Source organism: Aulostomus chinensis, chromosome 11, assembly GCF_037954235.1.
Source record: "Aulostomus chinensis isolate RoL2024-O1b breed Wild chromosome 11, RoL_Achi_v1.0, whole genome shotgun sequence".
Classification (NCBI taxonomy): domain Eukaryota; kingdom Metazoa; phylum Chordata; class Actinopteri; order Syngnathiformes; family Aulostomidae; genus Aulostomus; species Aulostomus chinensis.
This window is the reverse complement of record NC_141330.1, coordinates 13,692,104-13,707,012: the sequence shown is the minus strand read 5'-3', so window position 1 is coordinate 13,707,012 and position 14,909 is coordinate 13,692,104. Positions and strand designations below refer to the sequence as shown.

At 44.9% G+C, this 14,909-nt stretch overlaps 1 protein-coding gene across 4 annotated transcripts in view; it reads right to left on the bottom strand.

Annotated features, from left to right (window-relative positions):
• The window catches only part of fhod3b (formin homology 2 domain containing 3b), a 90,381-nt gene that overhangs the window by 8,478 nt on the left and 66,994 nt on the right, over nt 1–14,909 (bottom strand). The window contains exons 6-18 of one of the 4 annotated variants that reach the window (XM_086218677.1): nt 11,231–11,325; nt 10,335–10,446; nt 9,338–9,432; nt 8,371–8,514; nt 7,965–8,205; nt 5,935–6,094; nt 4,681–4,743; nt 3,446–3,553; nt 3,242–3,376; nt 2,924–2,974; nt 2,152–2,336; nt 1,045–1,554; nt 38–957 (exon numbers count right to left, since the gene is read on the bottom strand). In XM_086218677.1, the coding sequence (XP_086074803.1) occupies nt 38–957; nt 1,045–1,554; nt 2,152–2,336; nt 2,924–2,974; nt 3,242–3,376; nt 3,446–3,553; nt 4,681–4,743; nt 5,935–6,094; nt 7,965–8,205; nt 8,371–8,514; nt 9,338–9,432; nt 10,335–10,446; nt 11,231–11,325 (2,819 nt within the window). Of the gene's footprint in view, nt 1–37; nt 958–1,044; nt 1,555–2,151; nt 2,337–2,923; nt 2,975–3,241; nt 3,377–3,445; nt 3,554–4,680; nt 4,744–5,934; nt 6,095–7,957; nt 8,206–8,370; nt 8,515–9,337; nt 9,433–10,334; nt 10,447–11,230; nt 11,326–14,909 lie in introns of all 4 variants that reach the window. The other 3 variants (XM_086218674.1, XM_086218675.1, XM_086218676.1) reach the window with 3 other exon arrangements.

The following is a 14,909-nucleotide window of genomic DNA, read 5'->3' as shown; positions in this document are numbered from 1 at the left end:
GTGGTAGTATTTTAAGAGCACTACAACTCTGAAGTACCTTTGTAACAGGCAGCTCCTTGGACTTGGACTCAAACAGCTGCTCCAGCTTGGACGTGTCCAACTTCAGCGGCTCCAGTTTGGACCACAGGGACTCCTTACAGAATTTATGGTTCTTACACTGCCAGTCCACGGGACGGACCTCATTCCAGAAGAGACGGATGGTCTTCTTTTTCTTCTGGAAGAGAGGCACCTCCCCTCGATTTAGCTGAGGGGAGGGCGGTGGGAGAGGGGCCATGAACGGTGGAGGCGGCGGCATCATTTTGCCAAGGATGGGAGGAGGCGGGGGGCACCCAAAGAGGGGTGGAGGTGGTGGTAGGGCAGTGTTGCATGGTGGAGGAGGCGGCGGTGGTATGAGATTGCCAGGCCCCATCAGACTGTCCATATCTAAGATGTCCAAGTCGTCCTCATCCCTCAGGTCAGTGAAGTCCATCTCTTTGATGCGCAGCTCCCTGGGCGTGGCCATCAGCTGATCCCAGATGTGGTCCGACTCCTTCTTGGGGGCTAAAGCTGAGGAGACAGTAGCTGATGGTTTTTCAGCCTGCTGCTGCTCTTTGGAGGTCTCCAGCTCAGCAGGAGACGTCAGGCCTTTGACCAGATCTCCAAACTTCTCTGCCACCGCCCGGACGCTACCCTGGTTGTCCAGATGTCCCATCTCCATCTTCTTCACATTTTCTTCTCTGGCCTGTCGGTGAGCTTCTAGTGTGGAGATCCTGCTGGCCAGGCTTGCCACAGAGGAGTCCCCTCCTTCTGTCTCCTTCTCACATTTACACGTCTCTTTCTCTGTCTCTGCTACATTCTCGTCATCCTTGCTGGAGGGCTTCTGAGCGTACAGCATGTCCAGCATGAAGCGCTTGTTGTTGAGTATTTTGTTGCACTCGTCATTCACGTCCGCTTCCTTAATGCACTGGGTCCACTGGCCTGTTGTTGTGGAGACGGTTTGAACATGGAGCACAAGCTCTTGATAGTTGATAATAAAAGTAAGAAAATCGACTAAGTTCCACATACCTGCTATGATGTCATGGGTGAGCTTCTCCTCCCGCTCCTCCCTCTCCAGCGTGCTACTGGTGGATGAGATGCTGGATGCTGAGCAGTTGTCTTTCTCATTTACTTCCTCGTTCTGTCTCTCCTTCTCACTCAGCAGTACACTGTCTTCTACGTCCCTTTCTATCGGCTGCTCCTTCTCAGACTCCTCCTCTAACTCGACATCCGCTACATGCGTCTCTCCCGCCTCGGCTACTTCCGCGTCGTCCACCTGTTCTCCTACACCTCCCTCAGTCCTGCATTTTTCCTGTTCCTCCAGCATTTCCTGTCCTCGTGTCTCCTCTTTCTCCACTCCTGCCTCCTCATCTGCCTCTATAACTACATTCTGATCAGACTCAACAACGTGCTGCGTGTCGGCAGGCGTCTCCGTCTCAGAGGAGGGTGTGGGGTGAAGTTCTAATACTGTCAACTCTGGTGCTGGACTTTTGGTTCCGGTTGGTGGGTCAAGGTTCGGCTCTGAGATGTTTTCTGTTCCTAGGAGAGAAATCAAAACAATTAGGTATTTTCAGTGATTCAGTTACATGACATTATCTTCGGAAACATTCTTTGTTTATAATTAAAACAGCTTTAAATTGCTTTCTGGCATAATTGCAGTGAGGAAAGGTAATGGTTTGAAGTCTTATAGTAATTCACAGAGCAATCATCCTATTTTATTACTGTGGCTCATGACCATACACGTGACAACTCACAACAGGCACCGCTCTGGGAGAGAACGCAAGTTTCAGCAGAACTCTTTTTATCCAATAATTATATTTGGAAGGCAGGCTAAAAAAAATGTTCTTCAAAACATCCCTAATAATTACTCAAGAAACTAAACATTCTGATTGCAGTCGTGACAAATTACCTCCAAATCACTGAGACCGTTTTATCAGAACCTCATTAATCCTTCAGGAGGAATTAAGTTTTATCTCGATATTCATGCATGCCCACTTCCACCCCTCCTTCCTACTTTCCTACACTCAGTAGAGTGATAGTCGCCCTGCTAGTGTGAATGTTGCACTAACAGTCCATTAGTGAGAACATCAGCTTCTACTGATAAACGAGCGTAATTTGGTTCCCAAACACTTTTACCTGATGTGTGGGGAGCCACCGTGTCTTCCTGTGAGATGATGGATGAAGGTGTGGCACAACGAGACACCGAGCGGCTGGCAGGGTTGGGACTCAAGCACAAAGTGATCTCTGTCCGCCCTCTGGTTGGCACCCTTGGGCGCTCTCGCTCACACTCCTCTGCGGCAAGTCTCTCCACAGCCTTGTACCTGCAACAGCAGCATAGGTACCAGATTTCAGCACCGAGGGGTTGTGTCTTATTTTTGCGGCATGCAAAAACATTCTCATTGAAGCGATATTCTGATTCTTTTGGTCTTTAATATGGAAATTTTGGTTTCCTTGAGGGTTGTGGAAATGTTGGGCTGCTGGTCCCATTTACTGAAGCCACGCAAATGATGACAGCTTCATGTGTTTTTTGAAAAGTTTCTCCAGACGTTTTTTTTCTTGCCATTGTGCTAATCTCAACACACAAAATTCAACAATTTTCCAGTTCACAGGGGTGAAACGGGCGTATAAGAGAGAGCTATAAAACACAGCCATGCAGTCACTGGGAGACAACTGGACCAGATCCATGCCAGAACACAATTACACACTTGTCCTGTTAACTTTGGGATATCTCAATGGTGCTCCGGCCTGGAGGGGCCCTGGCACCTATAATTCAGTCTCAGACTGTGTGTAACCGGCTTTACATCTGCTATCAATTTGAAAACAGGATCTTAAAGCATTTTTTTCTGAATTGATCTTTCCAACTGTAGCATGAGGGTGAGTTCATGAGAGTTTCGTGAAATAAACTCACCTTTCCTCTCTGGCTTGTCGTGCTTCTTCCCTTTTGTCGGCGTAATCTCGACTGAGATAAAACAGGAGCAAAACACAAAAAGCAAGCAGGGACCGAAAATTTAGAAGTTGTTTTGAAAGCGTTTGGATTTTATTGACTTATACTTTTACTTGGATAGTAAATCTGATTATGTAAGTGGCAAGAGTTGCTTATGCAAAGTTACCGATGTACTCATGCTATAATTCCCGCAACAGTTAATATGTAATGATCAAGATGAATAAAATTGTCTTTCTCATATGAAGTCATGCAGTGTTTCTGTTTTGTGAGGGGGAGGCTGACTTGATGCAGTTCCTCTCGTCCCGTTCGATCCTCTGCAGGCGCTCCTCACGTTCCAAGCGTCTCCTCTCTCTCTCTGCGGCCAGAGACTCCTGATGCTGTCTGTACGATGATGTTAGCAAGCCCCCCAGAGTCGGTCTGCAGGGACAGAACAGCATGAAAACACTGACATACCAGCCTGGCTTTACAATTCAAAGCACAACCAACCTGTCGGGTTTGGAGTCTGGTGTGGAGGCTGCTGAACTAGCGTGGCGGTGGAGGGGTGACGCTGGAGCCTGGTGCCTGCCAGGGTATGGAGTGCTGTTGGGACGGACTCTGTAGGAAGACGCCAAAATAAATGCTTGTTGTCTCCAAATACATTTTTATTTCAAGGCACAAAGAGAAGGCCAAAGCACCTGAGCACTCAGCTTTTGGCATTCAAACAACTTTCCTGTGAGGAAAGTCATGCCAACAACTCCTGAAGGGTTTCTGAATGTTCTGATCATTGATTGATTGATTGATGATTGATTTTTATTACTGTGGCCTGCCAGTAAAAGGCTTGCGATACACCATTTACACTGAACATATAAACCCACCGGGTGTTGTTGTCCATGATTTAGAAAGAAAGAAGCCAAATTATGAAAAAAACTAAACCACCACTCCATTCTGTCATCATCAGAGCACCAAAAGAGCTCTGGATTATGAACAAACATTGCTCTAATAATCCCAGCTCACCATCATACAAGAGAAGGTGTGATTCATTCTCAAAGTCTCCTAAATCACATAATTCGCACAAACTGCCGTCGTCCTGAATATTCAAGAATCTTCCGACTTCAAGAGAGCCACAAAGGAAAAGAGCCACAGGAAGGATTCCTTTTCTCAGCTCAAGACCTTGTTAGCTTTGCTCTAACCTAAGATTCAAATACAGCAGCTAGTTCTCTTCTAATTAGCAATGCTACATGATGAATTGTTCCTGTAGAGAGCCTGCAGGTCAGCTTCGGATCTTTTCTCAGAGGCAGAAAATCCGATACATTCTGTTCTGGGAGAGCTGTAAATTGAGATGATGAAATCAAAAAGCAAAATACGAGCTAAAATACTTCAGTATGTCCCCATATATGTACATCCTAAAAAACTCAGTTTGGGCAGCTGACTCACATGACAGATGTTTATATAAAAGTGGAACATGCAGCTTTTCTCATGGGGAGCTCTACGTAGCTGACCCTGCCTGAGAGGCACAGGTAGACTAGGAGCCAACAGGTGCATGCTGGGAATACTGAAATACGACATGAACATCACCGACAGTGGGGCTTTCTGGTGAGAGACGTGCATAAAAAAGGTTCATCAGACGTATGACGTAGTGACTGAATGCCTTGTGACTGCCAAAACACGACGTAGCTCACATTCTCCACTGTCTTTTATAACATCGTGTCCCTGCACAACGCTTGACACGCTGGCATCCTTACCTTTCAGCCCAGCAGGGCTTTCTAACAGTGTAAGATGTAGCAGAGTTGTTTATTTCTGTCAGACTGAAGATGTGAGGCATAGTGACAAAAGAAAAAGAAAAAAAAAGAGAGTCAAAGATAAAACGGTAAAGATGTTAGTCACATTGACAAGCTAGTAAGACACTAGACAAAACGGTAGAAGGGCTGCAAGACAACAGAGCAGACAGGGACAAGACGTGATCTCCGTCAGTCTTACAGACGCTAGGAAGCTACAACAATATAAATCCTCATAAAGTGATTTTAGAAGTTCTCTCTCTATCCAAGAGGAGTAATCTTTCAGTGGAAAAACTATCAGGGAACTGCTGTGGCAGTTTAGATGTGGTTGTCTACACTGTGTCTCTTTAAGTAGATCTGAACAACAGAGTGACCGTGACTCATGCTCATACTTAACATTCCTTAATGCTTAGAATTAATTTACGGACTTGTGTTGGATTAACGGCGATGCAGGGCAACAATGAAAGACAGATGAGGAGTAACTATCTATAAAATAACAGTTTCCAGCAATGGAGAAAAGGAAGTGAACTACAACTTTCCTTTTTTGTTGTTGTTGGGAAATGGAGGTGTTTTGATCTATGTGATGAAGCATGACGGAGGTAGAGGGGAACAAGTCTGAGCAGCATAATTCAGATTTAAAATGGTGCAGTGAGCTACATGGAGATATCAGTGACGGGGGTGGGGGTGGGGGGGTTCCTACATTGTGAGGCAACACAAGGAGATGAGCTGCAGCTCCTAATCTCTAACCTGCGGTGACTCGCTCTTTTCGGGACCGTCTCGCTCTCCTGGCTCTGGTTTAAGTCAGGGGACGCAGGGAGAGGATGGGGAGGTGGCGAGTGGGCTGAAGTTGGGATAGACTGACACTGACATGGGTTCAGAGGGTGGGGAGCAACAGGGAGGTCACTGCCAGGAGCCTGGGAAGGTGCAGACCAAGGACTAAAGGCCCTCTGTTTAGGTGCCACGGACACAGGAGAAGACGTCCTGGTCTTGAAGCTGAGATATTCTCTCTGCCCTTCAGAGTCACTGGCTTTAGGGAGGATGCTGGTCATACACTTAAAGTTCAAACACATGTTAGGGGTGTCTGCTACAGCTGGAGCCCCACTAGGATGACAAAATACAAGAGAGTCCAAGAGGGTAGAAGGAAAGAATTAGACGTGTAAACTCTGGCAGAGAGAGAGAAAGAGAGACACTCCACCGAGGAAACTAGTTCTCCTAAAATACCTGTGAACGCCCTGTCTAGAGGACTCAGTGACTGGATGACTTTCATCATCTGCCTCTTCCTCGTCCTCCTCCTCCTCCTCCTCCTCATCATCATCATCATCATCATCATCATCCTCCTCCTCCTCCTCCTCTTCTCCCTCCTCCTCCTCGTCTTCCTCTTCTCTGTGGTTAGGTTGAGGGTTGAAAGGAGGAAAGGGAGGATGTAGGCAGGCGAGAGGAAAGCGAAGGGTGAAAATGAAAACACACAGCAGCAAATGACCTCAGAGAGACAACAGAGACACACAGAGACACACAGTGTTTCCCACATCGATTCCCCTAAACTGTTAAAAAAACGACGCAAACAAACTACACGTCATAACTTTAAAAATGAGCCTTTGTTGCCATTGAATTTTAAGCTGATGGAACTTGAGACGAGTTGCAGAAATTTTGTAACAATTCAAAACAAATAAACTTTTCCTTAAAAGAATGACCTCAACTCGTCTTCCACTTCAAATGAGAGGGTGACTGGGACGCCAACTTTGAGTTCTAACAAAGCGTTTGTTACATCTTTCTTATAACTTCAATGTGTTATAACAATGTTATAATAGTGTTTTTGTTCTTTTTACAATTCAAAATGGTGAGATCTTGTTATGCTGTCCACAGCGCATCTCTCACTCTCTATTTCTCTCTCTCTCTCTCTCTCTCACACACACACACACGCACACACACACACACACACACACACACACACACACACACACACACACACACACACACACACACACTCTAACGATGGCTTGTCTGTGTAAAGTCCCCAAAACATGACAATGTGTGAACGGAAGGATGAGTTTTCCCAGCAGAAAAGACAGCCGGCCAAATTCCTGAATAGAATGAACACAATCCCCAATGTTGATGCACAGTAATTGTCATTATTATTACAGGATTATTATTACTATTATTACAGAATCTAATTCTGTGGGAAACACTGAAGACCAACACACATGCTTGTCAAAAGAAAGGAATTAACGTGGAAGACATAGAAGCTTTAGAACAGGTGAGAGAATGTTAGTAGAGTTCTCACACAGAAATGGTCAACATTTAGAATATGTGCGTTCAGTTCATCTTCCCTGACGGGGAAGAAAACAGTTCAAGTGCCGGGGCAGTAGAGGATGTCTTCTGTCTGTGTTTCATCCTTGCACATGAGTGTGTTGCCAGTTTGCTACATGGATCCATCCCCTCTTACACGTCTGGATTTCATTTAACAATATGGAAAATGTTGATCTTCAAAGGCAGCTTGAATTTCCTGTGGTGGCCTGGAAGCAGCTAGTCTGGTATCATGTGACCCGGTGGATTAAAATTACGTAGGACAGAGGAGCAGAGAGCTCTCAGAGAGGTGAGTGACTTAGAAAAGCTTGTCATGAATTACACGGTGCTGAATGGCAGCCATGAGTGAAGATTTGAATGACAAAGAACAAACAACACAGACCTCAAGTCAACGTGTTGGAATTAGGTGTTGATATAATTACAGGGAATGTCCCTCATATTTCCCAGGTGCTTTCAAAAGCTGCAACATAATGAAATAAGATTCTTGTCTGAATCACCAGTTGTGTTTGTGTAGTCATGAAAGGTTTGTAGCTGTGCAGCTGGAGTGTAACACTCTCAGCGAGGGACGCGTGGCTCCAGCCAGAAAGCAGATAGCGCATATCGTGTGTTTACAGAAGCTTCCTATTTCCATCAGATGAATGTATTTGACAGCAGGAACATTCATCTAAATGTCACTTTGCAGCAGCAGCCTTGTCTTTGTCTTTTCTAAATTGCTGCAATATTAAATTCCAAGCTTTGGCTCTGGCTAGAGCGGCAACATGGTTCCAGGACTGAAATGTGATACAAGACTTGCAGCATGGACGCAGCGACTACCTCTGATGGTTAACAAGATCAAAACAAATCTGATTGACTGAACCTTTTCAAAGGTCAGTTGAAGTTGAAATAGCAGCACAGAGAAGTCACTTTTTTCCTTTTCTTGGATTTCGTCCCGCCGCCTCACCTTTCACTGATGTCTTCTACTCGTTGGCCACCGAAAGGCAGGAAGCTGCTTGCGTGAGCGTGAGGGCTGCTGGGAGACGCCGGGGCCGAAGCATGACCTCTGCTATTCTGGAGCGAATGTCTCCGGCTGCGTCTTCTCTCTACGCCCCGCCTCTCGTTGGGGCCGCCGACACTAGCTCGGCGGCGGTCCTTTCTGCCGCTCAGAGGCAGCTGGGTCTCATCGTCACCATCCTCATGGCGGAGAGTCATCTGGGACAGTTAGAAAGCACAAAGACGCTGAGTATGTCAGCTGCACGTTTGTTCTAAACATCACCTTTAGGTACAGATGTCATGTGACCTATCTCCACATAACACTACATTAAGGTGGATTGTTTATGATCATGAGAGGGGGGTGGGTGGGAGTCGCCTTCTGACCTCATAGAGGTTCAACTGCTCTACAAGGTCCAGGTCAGTGCCCTTTCTGCCCAGGTGTCTCTGGGTCATGGCCTCAACGCCCTGCTCCTCCAGACAGTCCACCATGTCATAGTAGGAGTCCTGATCCGGGAGGCCTGCCAGAGTCTGCAACACACACACGCACACACACACACACACACACACACACACACACACACACACACACACACACACACACACACACACACACACACACACACACACACACACACGCACGGTAAAGGCTTTTCTCACACTCTTTTTCAGTTCAAAAATGAGAGAACAGGAAAATATACAAATTTCCATAATTTTTCCATGGCTTTGAGGAAAATGTCATAATCATACGGTCTCTGAACAATCTAAACCAACTGAAGTGTCCAGATTTGTGTGTATTCAATGCATGTTTTGATACAAGCAAAAGACTCATTCAAGTAAATGAATAAGAACCAAAAGACATTTTTCCAAGTCAGTACTGTTCAGTAATGTTCAGGTATTTGTGAGGTACATTTCCATGACTTCTCCACAATTGTAATAATTTCTCCAAAAACTTTTCCAGGTCTGGAAATGACTATATTCAAATTCCATGACTTTTCCAGGTTTTTCATGACTATTTGAGCTCTGGACGGAAAGCAAACACATCTGTAGCGTGATAAGCTATCTAAACAAAAGAATCCAGCAGTGAGAGGTGAGTGGATGGAAAATATGACCCTATTTTCCTTGAGGTGACAGATGGAATTTACACCTGATTGGATGGAGCTGGCCAACAATGCTGTTGTGCTGTGAGTCTTTTCACCTGCCACAGAGCCACTTTTCTGGATAAAGCATCCAAATATCAAGCTAATGTAATTCTTGACGATAGAGGAGATACTATGTGGCCGAGAAAATAACTTCCTGCATACGCCGGTGTTGATATAGTATTAGTAAGAAAAGCCCCAAGGCATTTACCAACCTTATTGATGAGTGTCATTGCATACACCAGCAGCTCTGTATCCACCCCATCCTTCTCATCCAAGATCTCCATGACATTTGACCACTGTTTTGTTCCTGTGCCAGTAAAAATGAGAGAAACTTGAAAGAAAGCAGCGATACTTAAGCTACCTACTGAAAAACAACAACTCCATGAGCACATCTAAACTGTTGCAGCTCCACATGCAGGAATTGTTATGTCATCTCGCGGCTCCAGTAGGAGAAAGAGAGTCATGGCATTATTCCTCGAGATGAGTGGATGTGGAAAAAGAGAGCGGGGGCGCCTTCATGTTCAGTTAGGAAGAAGTTTCTGTGAGCCTGAGCTACCGGGGTCAAGAACGAGGATCAGGTTTAGCCTTCTTACGCAACAGCAGAAGTGACGGGACAGGACGAGGCTGAGACGGAGGGATGCCCACTGTTACACCACGAGTCTACGTGCAGCAGGTAACTGAGCTCCAGCGCAGGTGAGAGTCTGTTTCAATAAAGCTCGCCGCTCAGGACAACTGATGTGACTACTGTGTAATTGGAGCTGCGCTCACAGCTGAACTGCTCTACTACTGCTGGCTCCATTAGTGGAACTGAATGGAAAAATCTAGACTAGAAGGGAATTCACCAGTAATTCCTATAATTACATATTATCCACTGCTCAACATTTTGCACGAGCTCCTCTTAAACTCAACAACATACGATCAAAACAAGGCAGGATTAGCAGGACTTTCTGCATACAAACAAAACTAATTTGGCTGGAATACACTAGAAGTCTAAAGAGTACAGCTGAACAAAATCTCCCAGGGTAGACGTCTCAATACTTGTTTTCATCTGCAAGTATCGACTACAGTGTCTCTCAATCACAGTCCCGCGTGTACCCTGTTCTACACAATTATGCAGATTTTAAACATCATTGAAGTAACTTTCACGTGACAGCTGGAGTGGCAGGTGTACTATTGTTGAGCTGCCCTCCACTGGGTTGTGTGCTTTACCTCGTTTGGCATCCACAACATTCACAGCCTTTATGAGCAGGGCGGCGTTCGACTCTGTGTACTCCACAAACACCAGCAGAAGCTTTAAGGCCGTTTTCACCACCAGACGGAACTACGGCAAGAGAGAGAGCGAGAGAGAGAGAGAGAGCAAGAGAGAGAGAGAGAGAGAAGGAAACACATTTAATGAAGAAAATACAGTGCAGAGATATCCTCACAAGTCAGGCATCGTCTATTTGTACTGAAAACTTTTGAGTTTATCCTCGCTCAGACTGGGTGGCTATGTTTTAAAGCTGGTAATATCTTTTTTTTCATGCAAGCTTTTCCTGTCTGAACTGTCTTGAGTGGTTTGATAAGAAGCTTGTGGGAAACTTTGTTAACAGTAGAATTTGCTTCATCGGAGTGACATGAGAGAAAAAACTAATGTTGATGACTGAGCACAGGCAAAAACACTGAAATATAACATTTACACTCCTATGAAAACATGAATAAAGCAGATTAAAACTGTTATTAGGGGTTGCTGAGTAAAATAGCCCACATCAATCTAATTGAGAGTAAAAATCAACATGTAAACTATAATAAAACCTTTAATTATTACGTTTGAACCGCAATAATATGCATTGGATCAAAGCAAACAAAAACACATTTATGACAAGATTTTCCCAGGTAGGCAGAAAAGTAACCTCAAGAGTCAATCAACCACAGCATGTTGCACTTGGACCCATCTGGCCACTAGGGGGCTGAGTTGACCACAGTAACATGAGAAGAGTTGCCTGCACACTGACACAACAGTGAGGTTTCAGACAACATGATTATCTCAGCTTTGTTCCTGCAGGGATGGCCCTGCTGACCTGATTTGACAGTTAATCTACTCTAGTAGAGGAGTTGATGTTCTTTACCTTGGACCCGACGAGGGTGTAAAGCCACTGGACGGTTTCGTTGTGAGATATGAGACCGTTCATCCCATCCACGAACAGCATTATTTGTCCAAGGGCTGCAGAAGAGAAAAAAAGAGAGATGAAGAAAAGGATGTGGTTCAGTAAATCATTGTCCGGTGCAGGTTTGTTCGTGTCTCCTGTTAGAAACAACCGCCACAGCTGTTCTCCCCGAGAAGAACAGTAACCGTGTGGTCATGAATCTCAGTGGCACCCCTGCAATGTACAGCAGGTTTACTTTGTCTCCAGTGGACGGTGAAATATTTGCTGTGAGAAGAATGATGTGCCACAGGAAGTCAGCGCAGTCTATTTGTGGTCTGCATACAACTACATACAAATGCATTCATTGTTGCTGGAGGTGTAAGTGATACATTTCTGCCCATCATTATCAAAACTGCATAGATATTATGGAGACACTTAAAAGGAACATTTAGACAAAAAAAACAACAACACGGGGTCTGTCCAGCTTCAAGTGAATGGACAAGAATGTAGACAAAGTATTTGAGCAGATTTCCTTCCCCTGGATGCTAACATGAGGTCCATCTTTAACAGGATACATCAGAGAAAAAAACAAGAGCGGAGGGATGTTAGAGCTGGAGGGAGGCAGAGAAACATCTCCTTGAGCTTAAAGTAACATGCCATCTTTCGCTTGTTGTCCACCGTCCTCAGAGTCAGACAAGATGATAGATACTGGTCATTCCTCTGGGTGAGTACTGGGGGGCTGTGAGCCACAGAAACAGGATGACTGCAGGTTAGCTTAGCGCTCCAGATGGTAGTGGATGGGCAGGGTAGCACACCTCTGTCAAAACTCCTAAAAATACCCTTTTCAGTAAAATGGCCTTTGCCTGCATCAATGTAACTAGGGGTGTATGTACAATTTAAAATCACAAGATATTGTTATGTGAGAATCAGACACACAGTTGGAACTACTCTCTTGACTGGGCGCAGTGATTTGACACAGGACCTCAAAATTTCGACCAGAAGACCTGCTGCTGCGACTTGAGAAGGGTCTCTACGTTCTTGTCTAGTTATGGGAAAGATGGAAAACAAATGCAAAGATATATTACTTTTAATTTGAAAGACTCTGTTGGCAAACCTGACTCTTTACAGTACAAATGAAAGGGTTTTATGTTTGTTTTCAAAATCATGAAATCCTCGTCTTTCTCTGCAAGGACAAAAGTAGTGCTTCTGTACAAGTTTGATCAAGTACAGAGATGTATTAATAGTTGAAGGATTTGTGGGCAAATACCAGGTACTTTGAACTGTTACAAATTGAGGAAGAAATAAAAGCACACCAGTCGTGCTTAATCTGAGCAACATTACTTAAACAGGCTTATTGAAAGCTCCTTATAAGAACACCATCTAATCCCCTCTCACTGTGTTGAAACAGCTTCTTCTGTTGTGATGAGAAGCAGCTTCTGTCATATATTTTCCCCTCTCCTCTTCTCTAGAGGGGCATGAAAATGCTGTAGATAAGCCAAAATTCCCAGGTGCAGCTTCTGCATGTGTGTATGTGGATACTGGACTATGTGTGTGTGTGTGTGTGTGTGTGTGCGTGCGTGCACTGATGGCGGTTCATCTTTTATCAATCAGGGTTAATTACTCACAACATGTCAGGCGGGAGCATTCCTAACAGGCCTCTCCTGCTGCACGCTCAGAGCCGTGTGTCACAGCAGTCGGCGGGGTGGACAATATCAGAGCGGACCACATCAGAGCGTGTTTAGAAAAACACGATTAACCCCCTCAGTCAGCGAAGACTTGAGTGTCACCCTCTCCTCAGGCCCCCCTCCCGCCCCCTTTTTGTATGGGACAACTGCTGACAGATGAGTGACAGGAGTAATGACATGTTATACAGCTGCTCCAGAATGGGTTGCAAAAAGAAAAAACAGTCTAACCAGCTCAAACTAAGATGCCATATCGATTCTTGAACACAGCGGTGCCTACAAACAGCTCTCCCGGATGAGTAATGAGCCACATTCTTCTTCTCAAATTGGTAGCCGATGCCTGACCTGCAATATCATCGCTGGGCAAACTTTTATCTGCTGGCTGCACCTGTGCACAGTATCTGCCCTGGTGCACGGAGCTTTTGAGGAATGTCTGTAGAGAGAAACAGGGGCGAGGGAAAGATATGTGGCCTTAATGAGGCTTTTAAAAGTGTCATTACACAACATGAGCGCTGAGCTGCTGACAGCTTATTGTTCCCCACCACAAAATGAAACCACTTTCACATCATTCTGACATATTATCAGAAGACATTATTTAAATACCTTACAGATGTCTCCGTCTTTGACTGTAGCATGAAGCCAAGTCAAATTAAATTAAACGAGTGGCTATATCATATGTGAATTTAATTCAGCGAGCAGTTAAGATATCGAAATGATATGTAAACACGTCAGAAACCACACAATCAATCACTTTTCTCCCGGATTCATTAAAATCCCAGCGTCGTGGGGTTTTCAACGCTAGCTGCCATTTAAGAACATTTTAGTCTTAAGTGCCTGAAACCACATGAACAAAACGATATGTAACAGTTCAAGAAAAACCATAGAATTACCGCTTATTATGGGGACTACAACCAGTCTGGTCAGAAATAGTTGAAAGGAAACATCTAATTAGTCTCAAATCTTTTTTTAAACAGCAAATTGAACTTTTTTTTTTTCTTTTACCCGCACATCAAATGACTCATGAAAGCGTTCTGGCTGCAAAAAGAAACTTTACCTGTGTGTTGCAATTAGGCCTTTAAAAAGTGTGATCAAATCAAACCGCTTCAGCACATTTGCCTTCCTTGATCAAAAGCTGAGACCAGACTTGAGATCTTCTTTTTTAAATCTACAACAGACAGTCATCAATAACTTTGGGGGGAGAGTTAACAGGAAGAGCATGTGAGTGTACAGGACACCCTCCACTTCAAGCACTGATCTGAGGCCAAAAATGTGGGCCTGCGTTCAAGTAATCATATGCAGCTCGACCATACCTCGCACAATCACATCGTTCAGTCCCCCCTTTGCATGTATGTCACGTAACGAGATGCTGGCAGACAATGAGCTGCCTTCAAAGCACAGTGATTAGAATATAAATGGAAGCTCTTATGGGAAGGGATAGCGGAGGGAGACAGATTAAGCTGAAAAGACACTTGGAAGTGTTCAATGAGCAGCTTGGCGACTGTGCAGGGCTCTCACACTCTATTTTTTCCCCCACCAATATATGACATGCATGGCCTTCGGTTTCCTATAGGCCTCTCGCTCTCATAAACTACAGCGATTATCTTCCGTAGCCGCAGGAATTTGCAGGAAGGGCTGCTCCCTAACCACTGCTGAGGTGAGAAACGCTGTGGTCTGGGTGGCAGCACCAACACCCGTCAGCTGACTCACACAGAACCTTTAAAAAAAAAAAACCTTTATCTATGAAGTCAACCCCTTAAGCTTCCCCCCTCCAAACCAATTCATTCCTTTGTACCCCTTTGGTTAAAATAAATCAGAACTAGGTCAGCCAAACTGTCAGTCAGGGCGCAACCTTTATTTTATCAGGGCTTTGGGAAAGAGGCCAAATCTCCATCCCTTACAGGGCAACTTGTTATCTCTGCGTTAGCTTGGAGCTGCACTCACGTGTTAGCTGGATGTGCTTTACTGCAATGCCTGGAAAA